Consider the following 22,907-nt stretch of genomic DNA (forward strand, 5'->3'; position numbering starts at 1 on the left):
CAAGAACTGAGCTGTGATGTCAGAAAACTGAATCCCCATCGCTCAGCCTGGAGCTGGAAGAACTGGGAGGCAAGAGTTGTCAGAACGCTGGTCAAGGACTGGGGGCAGCTAAGCACGAGGGTCAGCGGCTGAGCTAGAGAAGCAGAGAATCAAAAGGACGAATGTGGGGGTGGCAGAGTGGAATGCAGCCAAGGGGGTGCTCCGTTCCTCCGCATCAGGGAGGAAGCAGCTAAGTGACCAGTGTTTAGCGCCCCCGAGCAGGAGCCGCTGGCTGGCATCACCGTCGGAGTCCAGCTCCGTGGCCCTCCGCATCGCCCAGAAGCCCGACTCCTCTGTCAAAGCCCTCGCCACAGTTACACATTGCCTAGTCTAGTGAAATTACGTGTTTCATGTTTCAGCTCCCAGATATCAGGGCTCAGGTCTGTTTTCATTTCATCCCAGAGCCTGGCACAGTGTTTGGCACATAGTAGGCGCTCGCCAACGGTTCGCTGAGAGCTTTCCGGGAAGGGCTCAGTGCGCTGAGGGTCCAAAAGCACGCGTAAGAATGCAGGGCATTCTAACTCCAAGTGGGTTGGACTTGCGTGAGGAAAGGTGCCGCAGAGAGGCTACTGTCACCTACCCGCCGGTTTGCAGGATCTACAGACAGGCGGCGGGCGGGCACAGCTCCCCACAGTTTGCAGAGGGCGTTCACAACTAACGCCAGGGGCCTCCTAGAGGAAGAAAACCAGGGCCCGCCCGCGGAACAGTGAGCGTGGAGCACTGCCGTGGCCTCGTTTCATGGCCGGGAACACCGAGTCCCCCGGGTCAAAATAGGTCCGCAGGTCTTGGGGGCCGAGCCTAGGTGGGCTGGAAGTGACAGTCCCGGGGGCTGCAGGCGCGGAACGCTCGGCGGGGCCCCAGCACCATTTGCATATCCCCAGAGAGGCAGCAAACGTTCGGCTGCAGTCTCGGGCGGAGGTTGCCGGGCAGGGTACCCGGGCGCGCGAACATGCACCCCACCCAGCGGTGCCCAGCCCGCACCAGTTAGCGCCCAACTCGCCAACTCCGGGACTTTAGCAAAGCTCCCGAGGGCGGGGGAGCCGCCGAGAAGCGGGACGCACCATCGCAGCTCGAGAAGGGGGAGGCGCTCTGGCCCGGCACCCTACCTCGCCCAGGCGGGCCGAGACGCTCCGCGAGAGGGCCGAGGCTGGTGGCGCAAGACTCGGCGACCGACGCGAGCGCTGGCGGCGCGGGGCGGGCGACTCGGCGGGGCCTGGGGGCGGCGGCGGCGGCGACGACCCCCCTGTGGCGGCGGCGCGGTGGCAGCGCCCGGCTCCCCGGCCGGCGAGCGGCGGAAGTGCCGCGGAGTTGGAGCGGGGCCGGCGCCGCGGCCGCTTCTGCTCGCTGAGCTGCTGCCGCCGCCGGGCGGACTGGCGGACGCTCGGAGCTGGGGGCGGCGCGGCGCGGCGGTGCCGGCGGGGCGCGGCGGGGCTGACCGGCCCCGATGAGGCGGAAGGAGAAGCGGCTCCTGCAGGCGGTGGCGCTGGTGCTGGCGGCCCTGGTCCTCCTGCCCAACGTGGGGCTTTGGGCGCTGTACCGCGAGCGGCAGCCCGACGGCACCCCTGGGGGATCCGGGGCGGCGGTGGCGCCGGCGGCGGGACAGGTGAGTTCCCCTGTTGCTACAGGCCGGGAACACCCCCTTCCCGAATTCACTTTTAGCCTTTGGTTCCTTCCTCCACCTTCTGCTGTCTGCCGCCTCAGAGTCAGCTCCGAGACTGTAAAGCTCTTCCCATTTTCCGGATGGGAAAATTGAGTGTCGGGATTCCTCCAGGGTCCCAAGCCAGTCAGAGACTGAGTCCGAACTAGAACCCAGGACGCTATTTCTCACCTTCTTTTCTGTCCCCGTCTGGTGTTCCTTGAGGTCTTCCAGCGGATCTCTTTTGAAGGATCCTATCTGCATCCCTGTATCCCAGGATGACTCCTGCCTTGTGCCAATAGGAATGCAGATTCTGGTTCTTATATTTGGTGTCCAGGTCCTCTCTGCTCCCCTCCTTCCACCCCCCAACAACCCCTGCCTGCTGATCCCAGTGTTCTTTACTCAGGTCAGCCCTTTTCCTGATTTCCCGTCTGCCCAACGAGACATCCAGGCCTTCCGCCTCTCCCCATTTATTCAACAGTACCCCCGCCCCGCGCCAGCAACTCTAGCCTTTTCCTTTCTCAGATCCTGTGGATTCCTTGCAGAATGTAAAGATCACGCTCTCCTTGAAGCTTCAAGCCCCTGGGGGTGGAAAAGGGGGTAAGCTCCTGGTCCTTGAGGTACCTGCTGCCTTTGACCTTATGGGAGTCCAGAGGTGGGGCTCTGGTGGGGAGACCCCCAAAATGTCCCAGAGGCTGTTGGTGCCCAGCGTCCTGAGGATGGAACACCAGAAGCCTTCCCTGTCTCTTCTGAACTTGTCTAGTCTGGTTAGTTGTAGTGTTTACTGCAGCCAAAACTGAGATCGGAATGGTTTCTGCCTCCTTTGAACTTACCCATGTATATTTGTGTGTATGTATGCGTGCATGCATTTAGACTAGCAGCTCCCTGATAGCAGAAGCTCTGTCACATCACTCCCACCCTCCCAGGAGGTGCTAGTGAGTGTATTGCTTAGACTGTTTCATATAGTGAAACATTTCAGGCTTTCTTACGGGATTTCTCTGGTCCCATGAGAAGTGGATAATTTGTGTATCAGGGTCAGACTTGACTGATTGTTGGCTGGCCTTGACGAAAGAGGCTGGCTTTTCTGAGATTGATGGTTTTCCTTATTCTTCCCAGTATTAGGCTGCTGTCTAGGCAGTCTGGCATCTGGAGCGCAGAGGGCTCTTTGCTACAGAGCTGACCAATTTGAGCTCCGCCTGTCACTCTGTTAATTGTTGCAAAGCATCCCAGAGGGTCTCATTGATCTTTCTGGTAGAGCTTACTGTTTAGAAACTAAGGTTTCCATCTCTTTCCTAAACCCCTGGTTCAAACCCTGACAGCTAGCTTAGACCTCTCTCCCTGATATTCTGTATCTGTGTGGGGTTTCCTTTCATGAAATCTCTTTCCTCTGTTCCTATTCAGTACCAGCATCAGAGTCAGGAGTTCCAGGGTTCTGACCTCAGCTCTACCACTAACTTAGTGTGTGTGTCCTTGATCACCTTTCATCTCCTTCTCTGAGCCTTACTTTCTTGATCTGTAAATCATGATTATTGGTCCAGCTCTAACATTCTGTGATACTATCAGTTAATCAATGAGGAATACAATGGTCACTTCTTTTTTTCTGTCTTGAGTCCAGAGTTCCTTGTAGCATCCCTAGCTGTGGAGGCTCCATACTGGACACAGCCCCAGGTCAAGGGGGAGTGTCCTACCCTAATGCAAAACTCTCCTTTAGAATAGCTGTAGCCCATTCTAAAATAGCGCTTGACATTCTGCCTCTGCTTGGAGAAAGCCCTCGTATTTCATTTGCTATAGATGCCAAAGACGTCCTGATTTTCATTTCTATAGACCCAGATGTGTAGAGAAGGTCAAGGTTAACTGCCAGTTTGGCCTGAGCTTTCAAAGTAAATTACTCACTTGTGCAAGAGGGTATTGATGGAGTAAGGCAGCCTTTTGGGCGGGGAGAGCGGGGAGCAACAGCTGGGTGCTGCTCAGAGCTCCTAACTGAAATGGATAGACAGGCTCATCTGGGAAGATCTAGTTTTTGTTCATTTCTTTTTCTCTGGAATAGCATGAAGAGGAGGAAGAAGTGGTGAAGGGGGTTTGGGGCATTGGGGGAACTGATTATTTTTGCTTTAAAGAAAATCTCTTTGCTTCCTAGAAGCAGTAGAATGGAGCTGTTTCCCCAATGATAAGCACTTGTAGGTGCTACAGGATTCAGCATTCATCTGCTGCCTTTCAAGAACGCCCTGCCAAATTTCCACACAGCCCCTTTTTGTTTCACTCTCTCACAGATGCAGAGCACTGGGCTTGGCCCCCAGTCCCTTGTCTGAATGTCAGCTGGCCTTGAGGAAAGAGGCTGACTTCTCGGAGTGATGGTATTCCATCCCTCACCCCAGTGTACTGGAACATACACGTAACACGCCAGGCTGCTATCTGGGAAATCTGGCATCTTGAGCATACAGAACTTTTTCGACAGGGCTGACCAGTTCTGAGCTCAGCCTGTCATTCTTGTAATTGTTGAGAATCATCTATGAGCGTCTTGTTGATCTTTCTGGTAGAAATAACTGCAGAGGCTCTGGAGGGAAGTCTGACAGGACTTTATCCAAATGAAAAATGTGTTCCATATGGGTTTGAAAGAAGATTCTTTGATTGTAACATATCCACTACTTGAGTAGTCCTCTAACTCCTTGATTTCTCCACTGGATTAAAGAATATGGAGTTTCAAATTAAGAGTGTTTATCATCTGCTAGAATGAAAGTCTACATAACTGTCATGCCAACTCATCCTGGGTGTACCTCTGGAGCTGGGTGGGATAGCTGATTTATAAAGGACACATAATGCTTCCAGGATTTCAGCAGTCATCTGGTCAGACAGTTGGCTTCTTGGGAAGCTGCAAAACCAAGCAAGAAAAGCTGGTCTTGAAGCCATCTTCCTTTTAATGTGTGGGTCCCTCTCATTCCAACCCCCAATCTGTTTAACATCTTGGTTTAATTCGACAGTCTGTTTCATATTCCAGGTTTGGGACAGGTTATTAAAAGCTCAAGTTAGGAAACTGAGTGCAGTCTCTCCTCATTTCTGAGCCATAATCTCTTGTTGAAAAATGGCTTCACTGGATAATAGAATGTGTGGAATAGAAATTGGTGGAATAATGGAATACCGGTGACTTTAATTTTCAAGTATCAGGATTTCTTTCTCATTGTGTTAGAGCTGAACTTTATTCTTAGAGCATCCAGAAATCAATGTTTTTTTCTCTTTTTTCAGTCTTCCTGGTGGCAGAAGCCCTTGCCCATCAGAAAGTTAAGTATCATAGAAATGTAGCCTCGGAATGATTTCCTTAATTTTCCACAGAAGGGCTAGTATCCTTTAGCTTGCTAATCACTCCTCTGTCTGCATCCCCAGGTGAAATCTGATGCCACTAGGGAAGAGTTGTTGATTTGCCAGAACAAATCCAGCTCCCTACATTCCTTCTCTCATTCTTGGCTTGCTGTCTACCAGGGATTCCAGCTGAGGAAGGCCTGGGAACAGAGACCTGGTTTTTAGTCCTTTCTCCTGCCCTAAACTCACTGCGTGTACTCAGGAAAGAGGTTTAACCTCTCTGAGCCTTGGATTCCTCATCTGCTAAGTGAGGCTTAGATTCAGAAGGGAAAAAGCAAATGCATATTGTAATGATGCTTCCCCTCCCATGGCCAAGGCAGACATTGCTACTCAATCTTTTTGTTACTAACACCAGACTTGGGCTCAGACTGTTTCTCAGCAGGGCTACTCAAGTAGAGTTAATGACATATGGAAACTCATTAGCAATGTAGGGAATAGATACTCTGTTAGGGCTTTTCCAACTCTTACATCCTGAGGTTCTGTGAGTATGCTTGGAAGCACGTCTGAATAGTGATAGTATATTTAAACAGGCCTCTGTATCTAACTTGTAATGAGGCCACAACTTAAGGGTATGTTCATATTTGAATGTCTTTTCTCAGGCTGTAGTCTAAGGATGTTCAGCCTTTGATCTGTTGGTTCCAGTGACACGGTAACAGATAATGGAATCAGGAATGAAAAGCAAAAGCCCATTTAAAAGATAACCATCTAGCTTGCTAATTGTACCTTGTCCACAGTCAGCTCTTACACAGAGATGGCATCAGGTTCTCTTCACTGAATCAAAAGCACCTTGAGGCAAACCTGGCAGCTACCAGTAAGCCCCACAGCAGCGACATGCTCCTGATGGTGTTTGCAGCGGTTCCTGTGTTTTACATATATCTGACCCTCTGCATCCCATATATGTGTCAGAGCTGGTAAGGGAGGGCCTTGAATAAGAGTCTTGTTTCTCCAGAGAACCTCTGTCCTTATGCGCAGTGGAGTGGGGAAAGGAGGTAGCCCGTATACACCTGAATTCCCGTGGCAAGAAGCGTATCGTGGCCTCCCTGCTGGAAATGTCTTAAGGTAGGCACACATCCTCCTCTAGCACAAAGCACAAGATTTGGCACCTGGAAGACAGGATGTATTTGCTGAATGATTGAAATGTATCAGAGCAGGCAGGGGGCTTCAGAAGTCATCTAGTTCAATCTCCTCAATTTGTAGGTATGAAAACTGAGGCCGAGAAAAGGGGAAACAAATTAAACAAGTTCCCATAGGGAGGAATGCAGATCAGAATCCATTCTCCAAGTTCTTGTTCTATTTCACTATGAGAAATGTTTTCCCTCCATATACTGATATTTGATCCTTCTCTACCATTATTTCTTTCAGGAGCCAAGATTATCACCCCAAATTTTGGAGGCCACTGCTTAGTGAGACCGATTATCTGCTAGAACTTATCTGTCTGGTTTTTTGTAGATCTATTTTTGTTCATTTTCTTTCCAACATTTTATAGTGTTTTTGTTGTTGTTGTTGTTTTGAGATGGAGTTTTGCTCTTGTTGCCCAGGCTGGAGTGCAATGGCGCGATCTTGGCCCACCGCAACCTCCACCTCCCAGGTTCAAGCTATTCTCCTGCCTTAGCCTTCCCAAGTAGCTGGGATTATAGGCATGCACCACCAAGCCTGGCTGATTTTGTATTTTTAGTAGAGATGGGGTTTTTCCGTGTGGGTCAGGCTGGTCTCGAACTCCCGAACTCAGGCAATCCGCCCACCTCAGCCTCCCAAAGTGTTGGGATTATAGGCATGAGCCACCGCACCCAGCCTCATTTTATAGTTTCAAAAGCAACTAAATGGATTAAAATTTAAGGGGGCAAAGGGACAGGGGTAGAGGAATTAAAGGCTGTGTAGCATATGGCACCATTACTGCTATCCCTGACAGACAGAATCTGAGCCTAAGAACCACCTCAGATTGTCTATCAGTTGCAAGTTACAAAACAAATTAAGCCATGTGAGCTGAAATGAGTAAGGGAATATATTGGCTCCTGTGACTGTAGTTGGCTTCAGGTATGGTGTGATCTAGAGGTTTGTGGCATTGTCAGGGCTAGGTCTCCTTTCGTCTAGTTTCTGTTGGTTCTGACTTTCTCTGTGTGTTGACTTTGTTCCATTCTGAGGCTCCATGGCAGCAAAAAATGGTAGTAGCTCTTTCAGACCTCAGATCCACACCTAGATCCTAGAGGAGAGAGTCTCTCTCCTCTGGTAGCTTCTACAGAAGAGAGAGAAAACATCTTTTCTATTTATTTATTTATTTGCTTATTTATTTTTTTATTTAGAGATGGAGTCTTGCTCTGTCACCCAGGCTGGAGCGCAGTGGCACGATCTTGGCTCACTGCAAGCTCCACCTCCTGGGTCCACGCCATTGTTCTGCCTCAGCCTCCTGAGCAGCCGGGACCACAGGCACCCACCACCACACCCGGCCAATTTTTTGTATTTGTAGTAGAGACAGGGTTTCACCGTGTTAGCCAGGATGGTCTCGATCTCCTGACCTCGTGATCCACCTGCCGCGGCCTCCCAAAGTGTTGGGATTACAGGCGTGAGCCACCATGCCTGGCCGAGAAAACATCTTTTCTGTAAGCTCTAGCAAGATCTCCTTAAGTCTTACTGGTCCACTTTGGATCTAATGTGCTGTCTGAATCATTCGCAGATTTCAGGAGGAGAAGCTGTATTGATTGACTTAACCTACCCTGGAGATGGGAGTGGAGTCAGATTGCCCAGATCTAAGAAGAGCAGTTCCCCAGAGAAGACTCTGGGTGCTGCTTTTGGGAAGAAGAGAAAGATATCTAGAGAAGAAGCCCACAAATATCCACTCCAGAGTCCTGCTGACACCGTGTTCCAGGCAGTAGTCACTCCTTGGGGATGAGAGTTGGTCCTGGAGGGAAAACCCCTTTGCCACCCTGGACCCATTTTTGGGCACCGAACCTGCAGTCTGGAGGTCTGTGCTCTCATTCCATCTCTGCCACCCCTTGGCTGAGATGATTAGCTCTGTGGGCCTTGGTTTGTTGCTGAGGAAGGCTTGGGTGCAAATGGTTGCCAACACACAGTGGAGGGTGGAGATAAAGAGCAGTTGAAAGCTGTCTTTATTGAATCTTACTTACCAGTTCTGCCGCTGCCTTCCTTTCCTCTCACAGACGTCCCAAGAACTGTCTTCCCTGCCCCCATACACACTAAAAGTCAATTCGTTGAAAATTTCTCTCAAGCTGAAAAAGAACTTCTGTCTCCGCAGCTTCCACGTTTTTTTCTGCCTGGCCCTCTTAGCTGGAGGAGGTGGAGTGTTCATACTTTGGAAGCTAGAGGAAGCTAAACAATTCTGCTTGCTGTGGTGGGTGGGTGTGTATTTATGCGTGTGTAGCTTTCTCTCCATGTGTCTCTCTTCTCTCTCTCTCTTATCTTTGAATGGTTCCTGTTTGCTGCCCTCTGCTGAGTGTAGATAGGAGAGAAAAGAAAAAAGCAGACCTATTTTTTTCCTTCCCTTTGGCTTTAAGAGAATGTTGAGCTTCAGATGCTAAATTGTCTTCAGTTTTCTCAGGTGATGAAAGCCACAGCATAAAATGATGCTGATCCGAAGAATGATGATGATATGGTTGGTTGATAATGAGGTTGATAATGTTAATAGTAGTAATAGCAGTTACCATTTATTTAGCACTTACTCTGCTAGGTCCTTTACCTGTACATCTGTTAAATATTGTTGTAACCAGGTAGGAAAGGAGGAAACCGAAGCTCGAAAAGAGGCAGGTGTTTGCCCAAGGATGCACAGCCTGTAGTGGTGGAGTTGGCATTTGAACTCTGACCTAGTGCTGAGTCCTTAACCACCATACTTCCTCCATATCTGAGCAGAACAAACGACCTGTCTTCCAGCCCTGCCCCTTAAGCCCTTCCTGCAAGCCTGGACATCTGAGCTGGCGAGAGAGACCATTGCCCTAAGACAGCCTCTTCAGTAGCCGAAGTAGAGCGCCTAAGGTCATGTGGTGGTGGTGTGCGCTGGAAGAGAAATCTCTACCTCAGCTTCCTCCTGTCTCCGTTCCTCCTGGTTTGAGGCATGTGGGGTGCATATCGTGCTCTAGCTTTGGAGCTACACTGCCTGATTCAAAACCCGAGGCTTGGGCAAGCTTGGCCTCTGTGCCTGGAATTCTTGGTCTGTAAAATGCTAGTAATGTTAACTGTAGCAGAGAGTTCTCCTGAGGGTTCAGTGAGTCACTGTGGGCAAAACCCCAAACACAATGCTTGGTGCAGAACAAGTGCTCGGTAAACCTGGTGATGCTGCTGCCTTTGTGAAGTGCCTGGCCTGTGGCAGGGACTCAATTCTCTGCGGCTTCCCTTTGGCGGAGGTAGGGAGAGCTGCATAACATTGTCATTGTCTAGAAGGTGAGCAATTTGAAGATAAGTGATTGGCCTAACAGCACAGGGTTCAGAAGACGTGGAAGAAGCCAGGTGGATGCAGTCTCTGATTATTGGGGGTGGGAAGGAAATTGTGCATGCAGAGGCTGCTCTTGGTACCCCTCTCCCTGAAACTTTGGAATGCGAAGCAGTTGTTGGGGTTGCCTTCTCAACTCCCACCCTGGGAGACAACCCAGACCTTCTGTATCCTTCTAGATTCAGCTCATAGCCTGCTGCCTCCAGGAAGTGTTCTTTGGTCACTCCAGCCCCCAAAGGTCACTCAGGGGTCTTAGTCCCTTGATTTTCTCATCTGCCTACTTAGATCAGAGGCCCTTCCAGGTAGACTTCTAACATCCTTCTTCCCTGCAGCCTTGCCCCTAGACCTGACTAACCCCTGCCAGGGCCGCCTGGGTTAGCATTCTTTCCAACCAGGGCCCGGAGCCATATATATAAATCTGTCATGCAATGCTGTAATTGTTTTTAATCTGTCCAGACTGTCTGCTTCCCAAAGGCAGGAACTAAACTCTCTCGGTCACTCTTGTTTGCCTAAAATATTTGCTGAACGGCTGAGGGGGTGAGTGAGTGAGTGAGTGAATAATATGGTTGGTACTCAGTAACTGCTGGCTGAGTGCTGGAAGCTTAGCCTTAGGAATGGTTCTTCTTGAACTTCAGGATGCTTCACAATCCCTAGGGAGCCTGTTAAGGATGGTGACACCAGGATCCGTGCCCAAGGAGCATGAAGGGGCTGGTTTGGGCTTGGCCAAGGATCACATATTTAACAAATCCTACTGAGGGTCCAACAGCGAACTCCTCTCCACCCACCTAACAGGAGACAGACCTCTCTTGCCCCAGGGACCCTCTCCACTCTCCCCAGGAATGCTTCAGAACCAGCCCTTGAACCTCTGTTCCTGGGGAGTGTGTTTATCTGCAGCTTCCCAAGTTGTCAGTCAGCACCCACAGGGGAGCTCTGTGGTGCTTTTAGCAGTGGCACTGTATCTGATGCAGGCAGATCAGGCTCCAGTTCAGGACAGGCATGGGAGGTGCACTTTGGAATCCCTGTCCAGTGGGCTGTGAGGATTGGCTGGGACCATAGAGCTTTGTTTTCCTTTGATGCCCACAGTCTGCTTCTCTTCCAGGATGGGTGCTCTGCCTTCCTGCCATGGGCAAGGATGAGGTGCCTCTAAGTGGGTGACAGGCTGAACTAGGGGGTCTCTTGGGAAAGGTTAGTATTGTGGAGACCCTGTAAACCTCTCCCTTGTACTGGAGAGACCAGTGGAGAGAGTGTGGAGTTGGGAACCAATGTGACCTGATCCCCAGGTCCAGCTCTGCCACTTGCCAGCTCTGTTGTGCCTGACCTCTGGGGCTTCCGGCTCCTTCTCCTAAAATGAGCAAAGTCATCACTACTTCCTAGTGTCGTGGTGATGATTAGATTAAATTACATTAAAGTTGTGAGGATCGAGGTGCAGAGAGGTCAGGTAACATATCCAGGGCCACACAGCTAGGAAGTGATGGAAACAGGATTCCAGCCCAGCTGGGATGCTTCCTTCCGCTGTCTGCGCCAGCCACTGACTGGATGGTCTTGGGCGAGTCTGTGGGTCTGCCCCCGCTCACGGGGTCTTGAGGAGGCCTCACTGGGAGGTTATCACTGAGAGCCCCGTGAGCCTGGTTCTTGGATTTGTTGTTGTTGGCTCCAGAAAGCTCTTTTAGCTGAATACCCAGGCAGCCGTGCCAGGGCAGGGATTATAGCAAGTCCCACGTGCCGCCTGGATGCTGCACTCGGGCAGCCTCCCAAGAGCCCAGTTCGCTGGGGTTGTGTGTGTGTGTGTGTGTGTGTGGGTCTCCCCTGTGAGTTACAAATGTCAGCCTCCTCTGAGAGGAGGGCTGCTGAGCAGAGGGGCCGACAGGGGCTTCTGGAGAGAAGGGGGTTTCTTCAAGGGAACAGGTTGGAAACATCTGGCCGGGGTGTGTGTGTGAAAATTACTTCCTGCTGCTAAAGCACTTTGTATGTTCTCAACTGAAAACTGTTATTTTTTGCATGTTTCCTCCTGAGTATTGATCAGAGTCAGCTGCTGAGAGTTAAAATGTATGTGTGTGTGTGTGCCTATTTGTGAAATAACCAGTTTCTAAATTTGGTACCTAACTTCAGTGAAAAGTTACTAATTCTGTTCTTGGAGAGCCAGGGTCTGTCCTTTGGATTTGTGGTTATTTTATTAATAATAAACCTTAATGGCTGTTTCATTCAGAGAGCTTCTTTTATTAATTTCTTTGACCTTTATATATTTTTAATCACCTTACCTGTATACTTTAATGGAGATTGCAAACTGGTGGCCTGTGGGCCAGATGCAGTCCAGAGTTATGTTTTGTGTGCCTTGAATAGTGCTGGCCCACAGGTAGTTTGGTTTCCTTATTTTTAAATGTTCATATGTTACCAGTACCTAAACATGAGAATATTTCCTATTTTAAAACAATTCTATATTAATTTCTAGGTTTTTTTGTTTGTTTTTGTTTTTTAAATCTGAAAGTCCGGCTGCTGAGTTCAGGTTCAAGTTTTGTAAGAATTTTCTGGATGTGGGAGCAGCTGTCTCCTCTAGACAGATCCTAGCTCTCCAGTTGGCCACTGCCCCTGCTGCACTTAGTGGTCTCAAACCTGGGTACTTCACCCTTTCACACAATTGGCCGGGCTGCAGGAGACATTCGACTTTGGGAGCCCTCCTTTATGATATGCAAATTCCCATAGCCTTTTCCCAGTTCCGTCTCATAGTGGAGGCAAGGCGGGGCTTACGGTCCCCACTTCACAGATGCAAAAACTGAGGTTCAAAGAGCGTAAGTGACACGACTAGTCACAAAGCCCATAAGCTGAGGCTAATCCTTCTATCTCTAAGACTAATGTACTTTTCAGAGACAAAAAAGTAATTACTTGGAAGTATAAGTATATAAACCTTAGGCTCTGACAGACTCACTTATGTTTATATTTAGGTGATTCCCGCTCCGTCTCAGCTCAAGAAACCATTTGCCTTGCTTCTTTCTGTTTCTAGGTATCTGAATTTCAGGTCTACCCTATCTAATAAAGTTTTGTTTTTTTTTTTTTATTTTTTTTTTATTTTTTAAAGCCATGTCAGGGGCTACTCTAGATTTATTAGAAATGATGTAGGTAGAGGCCAGGCATGGTGACTCATACATGTAATCCCAGCACTCTGGGAGGCCAAGGTGGGCGGATCACGAGGTCAGGAGTTTGAGACCAGCCTGGCTAACATAGTGAAACCCCATCTCTACTAAAAATACAAAAATTAGCTGGGTGTAGTGGCACACGCCTGTAATCCCAGTTACTCAGGAGGCTGAGGCAGGATAATCATTTGAAACTGGGAGGCGGAGATTGCAGTGAGCTGAGATCGCACCACTGCACTCCAGCCTGGGTAACAGAGCAAGACTCCATCTCGAAGAAAAAAAAAAAAAAAAAAAGAAATGACGTAGGTACAGAATCCACCTTGTTTTTTGCCTGTGCTTCCTGGCATGTCAGAAAACCCTAGAATGTATCTTCCTATTATTGGGGAAGTGTTAGGATCCATTAAATGAGAGTGAAGACAGCTTTCCCAGCAGAAATGGTATGTACTCCACTCCCTGGCCTGAGGGGACCTCACAGGCACCCAGGAGGTTTCTAGGAAAGAGGGAACCTGGATGAGAACAGCTTAGGTCCCCCCAGAGGCAGCTGAACATGGCCACTCATGTCTCTGAGAGTAGGGTTCACTGCCAGGGCAGGAGTGGGGGCCCCTCTGCCCGCCATTTCAAGAACCTTCCCTTGGAAGCTCCAGGTGGCTCCTGATGCGGCAGTGGGGCATGGAGTGTGGGGCACAGCTCGGTGTGGTGACCAGGAGTTAGCTTTGTCCTTGAGCACTGGCTCCACAGCAGAAATGACGATGACCATTAGTTTATTGAGCTCTTACTGCATGCCATGCACTGTGCCCATCTCAGTTCGTCAGCACTGTAATCCCAGGGGGTGAGTGACCTTACTGTTGTCATTTTACAGATGGGAAAACTGAGGCTCAGGAAACTTAAGTCACTTCCCAGGCCTGTACAAGAAACAAGTGGTGGGACTCAAATTCAGATTTCTGACTCTCCAACTTGTACTCTTAGCTACCATGTTTTATTGACTCCTCTGGGCAAGTCTTTTAACGTCTTTTGGCCTCCATTTCCTCACCTGTATGTGGGAATGATAGCTTCTTGGCACACAAGCAGAGTCAGTTTTCCCACCCATAACTCTTCCTGCCACCCCTGCCTCGGGGCGGTTGTCAGACACTGGTGTGGTGTGAGCTGTCTTTCCCGCTAGGGTGGGGCCTCTCTGCTTGTGGGGTTGGGGTCTCCCAGCAGAGTCAGCCTGGGGTACGCCTCCCTGCTTCTCCCTTTCACAGCCCGGACCCCCCTCGCCTGCTACTCCGCACTCCCCTGGCAGCGAGAGAGGCAGCTGAGGGCTCCCGCCATCCAAGCCCTGCCAGGGAACAATGGGGCACGTTAAGAAGGCTGCCAGGTGCCAAGCCAGAGGTATTAAAGGGACATTTGATTAGTTTTAACTCTTAATTGTCAGGCTTTTGCTTTCTTTTGTTCTCTGTAGCAATTAAGCGGCGGGTTGGAGAGGAGGGTGAAGCCCTGGTGTGGGTTTCCTCCCTCTGACTTGTATGGGCTCTCTTTGACTTTGGGTGTGAATATGACTCTTTCACCTGTCTCCTATTCTCAGCGCTCTCCCCTCTCTGTATGTGTGTGTTTCTCTGTCTCTCCTTCGACCTGCCCCCGCCCCCGCAAGCCCCATAGTCTCCATGCTGTGTGTCTCTCTCTTAGCAAATATGATGAGAAATGACACTAAAGAAGCCATAAGCCTACCACGGTGGAATCCACAATTTCAATGAATTGTATCTTTTATCATATCCAGTCTCCCACTACCTTATCCCTGCCAAATGGTTACCATCTTTGACTTGAACACCCCCAGTGATGGGGAACTCACCCCCTTTAGCTAAGCAGAGTCCTAGGTAGTCTGCCGTGGCTCAGGGGTGACCTAAGAATTTCTTAAGTACCCTCTACCCATCCCTTCAGGCACCTCTCAAACCTTTTTCTTCCCAGAAAGCCTTCCCGGATCTTTCCAGTTAGAATTAATCTGTCTCTTGGAAATGCCTACACAACTTAATTTGTACAACTGTGGTGACATGAATGTTATAGTGCTATGTATTGTCATTTCCCTAGGTGGAGGAATGTACTGTTGAAGGAGTCTTCCCAGCAGGACATCCCCTTGGATGAGGCTCTAGCTGGGAAGAAGAGATCCCAGAGCTCTCTCTTGTGAGCCTGGGCTTCCTCCTCTTTCAAAAAGTTCCATTCCCAAACTTGGCCACTGTGTTTTATGTGATCTTTTAATCCAGAGAATATTCTAGGTTTTTACAGGCCATATAGTCTCTGCCACAACTACTCAATCTGTCTTTGTAGCATGAGAGTGGCCATAGACACTACATAAACCAATGCGAGTGCTGTGTTCCAATAAAACTTTATTTGCAAAAGCAGTCAGCAAGCTGGATTGCCAGACCATGGTTTGCTGGCCCCTTTCTAGTCTTTTCATGGCCAAAGAGCCCTAGGTTTTGAGGCAGGAGCCTGACTCCTCAGGTAGGAGCCACCTTGAGTTGCTTTATGACCCTAGTTGGATCTCTGACTCAGCAGTGCCTCTGTCCTCTGCTACATAAGCTGTGTTAATTGGGAGGATGAGTTCTAAGGATCCCTCCAGTTTTTGACACTCAGTGAGGACCTGAATTCTCTGCTGGATCTGACTGCATCTCTGAAACGGATTCCAAATCCACCTATTTTCTTCCCGCTTCCCACCAGACCGTCACATCTCACCTGGCTCACAGCCTCCTGGCTCCTCTCCCACCTCCACCCTGAAATCAGTAGATTCTTTATGCACAGCCCAAGTGTACATTTGCAAGGGTAAATCAGAGGTTTCTGCCTTTTTCCTAAAACTCTTCAGTGGCTTCCACTGCTGCACTGAAACACAGCCCAGACCCCTGTCTCGTCTGGCCCTGCTTACCCTCCGGGGTCACCGTGTCCCCTCCTCTCAGTCACCACACTACAGCCGCATTACCCTTCTTACACATCCAGCGTCGTCCTTCTTCACGACCTTTGCACGTGGTCCTGCCTGGAATACTCTTCCCCAAGATTATGGCAGGACTGGTTCCTCCTCATCTTTTAGCTCTTGTCTCCAAAGTCACCTCCTCAGAGAGGCCTTCTGTGAACATACCATCTGAAGTACCTCTTTCTTACCTACTCTGCAACTTGATCAACTGTGAAATGTCCACATAGCAACTTAGCAGTATCTGGAGTCACCTTGTTTATTTATTTACTTATCTATTTCTCTGCTCTAGTAGATACTAGCGCCTCAGTAGATACTAAGATACTACCCTCAGCTGTGAGGGTAGGGGCCTCGTGTGTCTTGTTTACTGCTGTACCTTATAGTGCTGGCATGTTACAGGTGCTCAATGAATATTTGTTGAATTAGTGAATGAATACATGCATACCTGTGTTCCCAGATACCCTACAGATAGGACTGCTCTGTTTCTTCTCGCCATTCCTTCGTGTTTCATTTGGGCACCGTTCTGTTCTTGGTGTTGTGGGAAATTGCACACTTTCACCCTAAGGGGCTGTGTTCTCATAGTGGGGGAAGAAACAGACTTCCTTCTCCCCTGTTGAGATCAGAAGGCCTCAAAAGTGTTAGCTCCCTCGGGTAACAGTCAAAGGACACTGTTTCTCTGAGATCTTTTCATCAGAAGCAGGTCCTGTCCTCAGTCCACGTGGCTTCATTGGTGGTATCTCTGGATGAGGATCCGTTTGGTTCTCTCCTTCCAGTCTTTAGAATATGAAGTAAGTAGCTTGTCTGGGATTATATTTTCCTCCTGGTTCTTAGGAGGAAAATGTAAGGGTGGACCCCTGCTTACTTCTTTTGTGAGGCGCTTCCCTGCCATCTAGAGGGAGCGTCTTAAGGAAGAGGGCTGCTGGTCGTGACCCAGGCTTTCCCAAGGACTGCAGCTCCCAGTAAGTGGGTAAATGGGCTCGTGGGTTGCATCATGTCTCTCAAAAAGCTATGGCAAAGTCCTTACTCGCTGTACCTCAGAATATGACCTAATTTGGAAATAGGTTTGTTGCAAATGTAACCAATCAAAATGATGTCATGCTGGAATAGGGTAGGCCCTTAATCCTCTGTGACTGACTGATATCCTTATAAGAAGAGGAGAAGAGACACAGAGACAGGGAGAGGGAAGAGGGCTGTGAAAAGCTGGAGGCAGAGACTGGAGCGATGCTGCCCTAAGCCAAGGTACACCTGGGGCTACCAGAAGCTGGAAGAGGAGGAAGGAAGCATCTTCCCTAGAGGCTTTGGAGATAGGATAGCCCTGCCAATACCTTGATTTTGAATTTCAAGCCTCCAGAACTGTGACACAATAAATTTCTGTTGTTTGAAGCCGCTCACTTTAGGTACTTTGTTATGGTAGCCCTAGGGAACTAATACATGGACCATTTTCCATTTTCTCATCAGATTGTGTTGTGTGTGTGTATGAGTGTGTCTGTATGTTATATTTGAAGGGAGATAGATAAAGCACCTTTGCAAAGGCCGGGATAATTGTCTTAATCTCTTGTAGCTACTTACGTTTTTTTTTAACTCATGGAAAAGATCCTCTCTATGGAGGATTAGCATATTACACTGCACGTATATATTCTTTAACTAAAGCCACTCTGCTTATTAAGAGATCAACCTCTTTAAAAACACCTGAGCCATTAGCCTTGAATCGCAGTGAATAAACGCATGGTACATACTGCCTTTCACTTAACTGTATTATCTGTTTGTTCTGAGCTCAACAATTTATTTTTGTTCTGGGTCCCCGCTAAATTGATTTGGGGGATTACTATGTGATAGGTACGAGAAACAGCCGCTGCGTTGAGAGAGCTCCTAGTCTAAAAAGGGACGCAGACAAGTTCACAGGGATGCAGTGTGTCAGGCAGAGCATGATGAGTGTTGCAAGAGGAGATCAGCTGGTGCTGTGGGAAGCCGAGGGGAAGAGAGCAGCACCCTGGTTGAGGTCAGGAAGGACTTCTGAAAGGTGCTGATTTTTAAGATGGTCCTGAAGAAGGTTAAAGCTTTAGCAAAGTGTACATGGTAGGATTGGGGTCTCTCAGGTGGCAGGATGTGGGGAGCCTGTTTCAAGAACAGCGAGTAAGGCAGAGTCACTGAAACTTCACATGTCAGTTAGAAAGTAGCTGGAAAAGTGGGTGAGGACCAGGTCACAGGGTCCCTGATTGCTAGGCCAGGGAGGCTGGCCTGCAGGAGGCAAGGAAGCCATGGATAGTTTTTGAGCAGAGGATGACTTGATCAGGGGTAGGCCTCAGAAAGGCAACTCTGGCAATGCAGGAGCCACAGGAGGCAGGGAGAGCAGTTTGGAGGCTATTGGGGTGGAGAGAGAACGAATCCATTCATTCATCCACTGTACCTTTCTGTGGCCCAGATGCTGTGCTAGGTTCTGAGGCCACCAAGATGTGTAACGTGCAGCCTTTGAGCTTAAGGAATGCATTACTACTGTTGCAGACTGTTTTTGTCAGGCACAATGTTAAGCACTTTGCATACATTATCATCTTTGATTCTCGCAGCAACCCAATAACATACTCACTCTATCCCCATTTTATGGATGAAGGCATTAAGTATCAGGGAGAGGAACTGTTTTACCCAAGGTCATACAGCTGGTCACTGGTGGGGCTGTGACTGGCCTACAGGTTCCTGGGCCTTAACCACTTCTCTGGACTCCACACACTATAAACAGGTCAAGTCAGAGTACAATGAGATCTTTCTTGGTAGCTGTAGGTACAGGGTTCTATGTGAGCACATAGGAGAGCCAGTGAACTCGGATGGGCAGGATGGGTAAGCAGAAAAGGCTCCCTGAAGGAGGGAATCCTGACCTAAGTCTTTTAAGGGCAGTGGGATGGTTTAGCCAGGCAGAGAAATGGCTGGGCATGGGGTGGGTAGTGAAGGGATTCCAGGTAGAGGGGATAGCACAGTCAGAAGTCCAGAGTTGGGAAAACAGCATAGGGTGTGCAGGGTCTCCTAAGCTCATTATTCCTGGCCCCAGGAGTGGGGCTGGGAGAGGCTAAAACACAGGGAGGGCCAGGTCATGAGCTACACTCCATCCTCCAGTTCCCAGGAGCATGAAGGGTGTTGGGCAGAGAAGTTAAGCGACCAGATTTGCTTTCGTATGGGTCCTGGCGTTCAATAGTTGAAAGAGATCGGGAGGCCATGTTGTCAACCACTGTCAGATGTTTGCAACCAGACCAGATAAGGCAGAGGCACTCCCACGACAGCTCTCAAGGGGCCAGGGCACTCCAGGCACAGGACCTGACCTGGAAGGCTCAGCCTGCTGTGTAGCTGGCATTTAGGTCTGCAGTTCTTTTTCATTCAATATGTCATTTATGCAGCAGTTTTTGACTGAATTCTGCGCATGCCCCAGGCTGGTTCTCTGCTAAGCACTTGACATTCTAAGAGGAAAGGACATGGTCTTGGCCCTTGAGGACCAGCTGGCCCATTAGACAGATAATTCCAGGGCAGTGGGATGCATGCCATAGGTGGAGTGAGCACAGGCCTGAGAGCACAGTGAAAGATTCACGTTAGCCTTCATTCTGGCTTTCCAGCCGCCACCTCTACCTGCCCCTCCCATTCACCTCAGGCTTATAAAGCCACGGATTTGCCTAGGATTGAATCCCAGCTCTGCTCTTTACTAGCTGTGTGACTTCGAGAAATCTCCTTAATCTTTTATTCTCTCTCTCATTTCTTACATTTTAAAATGGGCCTGATAATAGCACCTACTTCATAGGTTAGTTATCAGGATTAAAGGAATTCACATACACAAAACACTTGGAATAGTGCCTGGCATTTAGAAAGTGGTACCTAGATACCGTTAGGATTACAGATCTGTAATCTCTTAGCCCAAACCCTGTGTATTAGGCACATTTTAGCATTCAGATTATTAGTCAAGGTTCAGTCAGGACAGAGAAATCACAAAGTAATTTGAACACAGAAAGTTTAATAAAAATAATTATTTACTGTAACAGAAGATTAGAGTAATAAAGAATTGGCTAGTAAGAAGTGAAAAGCGCTCTAAAGAATATAAGAATAGCAGATAGAGGAACAGCTTTTTTGTTTTAATTTTTATTATTATTATTATACTTTAAGTTCTAGGGTACATGTGCATAACGTGCAGGTTTGTTACATATGTATACTTGTGCCATGTTGGTGTGCTGCACCCATCAACTCGTCAGCACCCATCAACTCATCATTTACATCAGGTGTAACTCCCAATGCAATCCCTCCCCCCTCCCCACTCCCCATGATAGGCCCCGGTGTGTGATGTTCCCCTTCCCGAGTCCAAGTGATCTCATTGTTCAGTTCCCACCTATGAATGAGAACATGCGGTGTTTGGTTTTCTGTTCTTGCGATAGTTTGCTGAGAATGATGGTTTAGAGGAAGAGCTCTTACCCTCATTGTTGAGATAACAGCACCCAAGGAAGAGGCCCCCGTAGGCTGAGATCCTGACTTTGTTGGAGAGGGCACAGCTATGCTTACTGAGTGGTAGAGAAGTCACTGCAGTGCCACCCCAGCAAAGTTCCTGGGAAATCTGCCTGCTAGGGTGCTGGAGGAAGAAACACATGGTGAGGTATCTCATGGAAGACATTCTGCTACAAAACCACTCAAGGCAATGGGTGCTGGGAGAAGCTATTGGTTGTCGGATGCCGGTGGTTGCTGCACAATGCAGGAGCGAGGCAGTGGAGAAGCTACACATACTACAGGAGCTAGACATGGAGAGGTCATGCACGCTGCAGGAGGCAAGTGCCGGAGACATCACCCATGCTGCCTGCCTGCTGAACACACCAGAACCAGGGTGAAAAAAGCCTTTCATTCTGCAGTGTCTCTCCAGCATCTTCTGCTAACCACTGTTCACATCATGTTAGCTGGCAAGGGAAACACGTTTAAGGGCCCAGAACCATTTTTGCACAGCAGGCAGTGAAGGTGGGTTTGGAGCTGAGAGGCAATAAAATGATGACTGACTGTCTCAGTGAGTTTGGGCTGCTACAACAGAATACCATGGACTGTGTGGCTTCAACAAGAAACATTTATTGCTCACAGTTCTGGAGGCTGGAAGTCCAAGATCAGGATACCACCATGGTCAGGTTCTTGCCGAGGGCCCTCTTCCTGGTTTATAGACAATGACTTTCCTGCTGTGTCCTCACGTGGCAGAGAGCAGAAAGAGAGCAAGCACTCATGTCTCCACTTACAAGGGCACTAATCCCATTCACAATGGCTCCACCTTCATGACCTAATTACCTTCCAAAGGCCCCATCTCGTAATACCATCACCTTGGGGGTTAGGACTTCATCATAGGAATTTGGGGAGCATGCAACAGTCAGTCTCTAACACTGGCAGAAGAGTCTTTCTGATTTAGGAATGTTAGTAAAGTGCATATATTATTATGTAATAGCTCTAGTGGGGTTTACAGTGCTCCCCATAATCAAACACATTTTTTTCCTGCAGCAAAAATGTGTTCACAGTAAGAGGATAAATAAAGACTATAAATAGCCTCATGTCTATTCAAGTCAGGCTTTGTCACTAAATGAGTTATTTTTTCAAAGTTATTTAAAAAACCTGTTTGGACTTTGGAATTGAGGCTAAGGGATGGTTGACCTGCATCATTTTCATTTCCTTTCTCCACGCAGCAGTCAGAGTGATCTTTTGGAAATGTAAATTATGCCACTGGGAAAGCCTAAGGGACCTCCTGTTCCAGGATAAAGACTAAACTCCACCCCTGGCCCCCTCCCCACTCTGCCCTCACCCACCTCTGCCCTCCAAAAACACGCTGACCTCCAACAAGCCGTGTGTCCTGCAATAGAGCCTTGGCACATGTTACTCTCTCTACATGGAGCACTCTTCTAGTTACCTACCATGCACACAAGCGCATGCACGCACACACACATGCACCTGCATGCACACACACATGCATACACACACACACAGTTTGCTTGGCTAATCCTGCCTCACCCTTCTAATGGCAGCTCAGTATCCCTACTCCAAGAGAACTTTCTGACCCCTTTCTACCCCAGTCTTCAGCCCACTCAGGCATTAAAGCATGTGTCTTAGTTTGTGATTATACAGACTTATAATAAGTGTGATTATTTGATTAACATGTCTCTCTATTAAACTGTAAGTGTTATAGGACAGTGACTGTATCTGTTTCCCCCACACACACTATTTTATTCCCAGTGCTCTACGCAGTGCCTGGCATGTAACATATTTGATGAGTGAAAAAAGGAATAAACCATCTTGGATTAGATCCTGAACCAGAAAAAAATCAATTAGACATAAAGGACATTATTGGAACAACTGGCAAAATTCGAGTATGAACTGTAGATTAGATAATAGTATTGTATCAGTGTGAAGTTTCTTGATTTTGTTGTCTGTATTCTTAGAAAATACACACTGAAGAATTTAGGAATAAAAGGTTATCATGTCTTCAACTTTCTCACAAATGGCTTAGAAAAAAATTGTAGATATAGGTAGATGGGGGAGAGGGAGAGAGAATGATAAAACAGATGTGGAGAATGGTAACAGCCAATGTGGATAAAGGATATGTAGGATCCTCTGTACCAGTCTTGCATCTTTCCTATTAGTTTGAAATTATTTTACAATAAAAAGTTTTTAAAAACTCAGTGAATAAAAATGAATAATTGAGGAAAGGGATGCCAGGAGGAGGAGGACCCCCTCAGGTACAAAGGCAAGAGGGCAGGAAAGGGCTTAGTCCCTTTGGGGAACTTGCAGTCTATGTGGTTGGAGGGTGGCCCTGGGGCTCGGGAGGGAACAGCAGGGGATGGAGCTGGAGCCCCCACTGTGGCCTTTCTGGAGGGAGTGCAGTATTGAACTGTTCAGTCAGCCTTCATCTACACTTTCCCCTCTCTTTTTCTCTTGGTGATTTTTGAGCAAAAGTCTGATTGCATGAAGCCAGTGTGTCTCAGGTCTTCCATCTGATTTCTCTTTTGTCTTAACAATAGGGAAAATCTCATTCATGTATGCAGGTTACTCCTTCTGCTCTGAAACTGTGACTTTCCTGTTGTCTGCTTGCTGTTAAACTCACCATGCATTTCCCGTTTTGGTTATATAGTGTTGCATAACAAAATGTGGTGGCATAATACAACAAACATTTATTATCTTAAAGTTTCTGTGGGTCAGCAGTGTGGGCTTAGCTGGATGGTGGTGGTACAGGGTCTCTCATGAGGTTGCTATCGTGACGTTGGCCAGCCCTGCTGGCATCTGAAGTCTCAACCGGAGCTGGTTAATCTACTTCCAAGATGGCTCACTCCCTTGGCTGCCAGGAGACTGCAGTTCCTTAATGTCAAGACCTCTTCATGAGGAAGCTTGAGTGTC

General features: G+C 48.4%; 1 protein-coding gene across 1 annotated transcript in view; it reads left to right on the forward strand.

Annotated features, from left to right (window-relative positions):
* The first annotated feature begins 1,344 nt into the window (after positions 1-1,344).
* GALNT10 (polypeptide N-acetylgalactosaminyltransferase 10) overlaps positions 1,345-22,907 on the forward strand; it is a 230,187-nt gene continuing 208,624 nt past the window's right edge. Inside the window, exon 1 of the mRNA XM_017960065.3 lies at positions 1,345-1,642. Within this exon, the coding sequence (XP_017815554.2) occupies positions 1,484-1,642 (159 nt within the window). The 5' untranslated portion in view covers positions 1,345-1,483. The remainder of the gene's footprint in view (positions 1,643-22,907) is intronic.

Source organism: Papio anubis, chromosome 5, assembly GCF_008728515.1.
Source record: "Papio anubis isolate 15944 chromosome 5, Panubis1.0, whole genome shotgun sequence".
NCBI classification, from domain to species: Eukaryota; Metazoa; Chordata; class Mammalia; order Primates; family Cercopithecidae; genus Papio; species Papio anubis.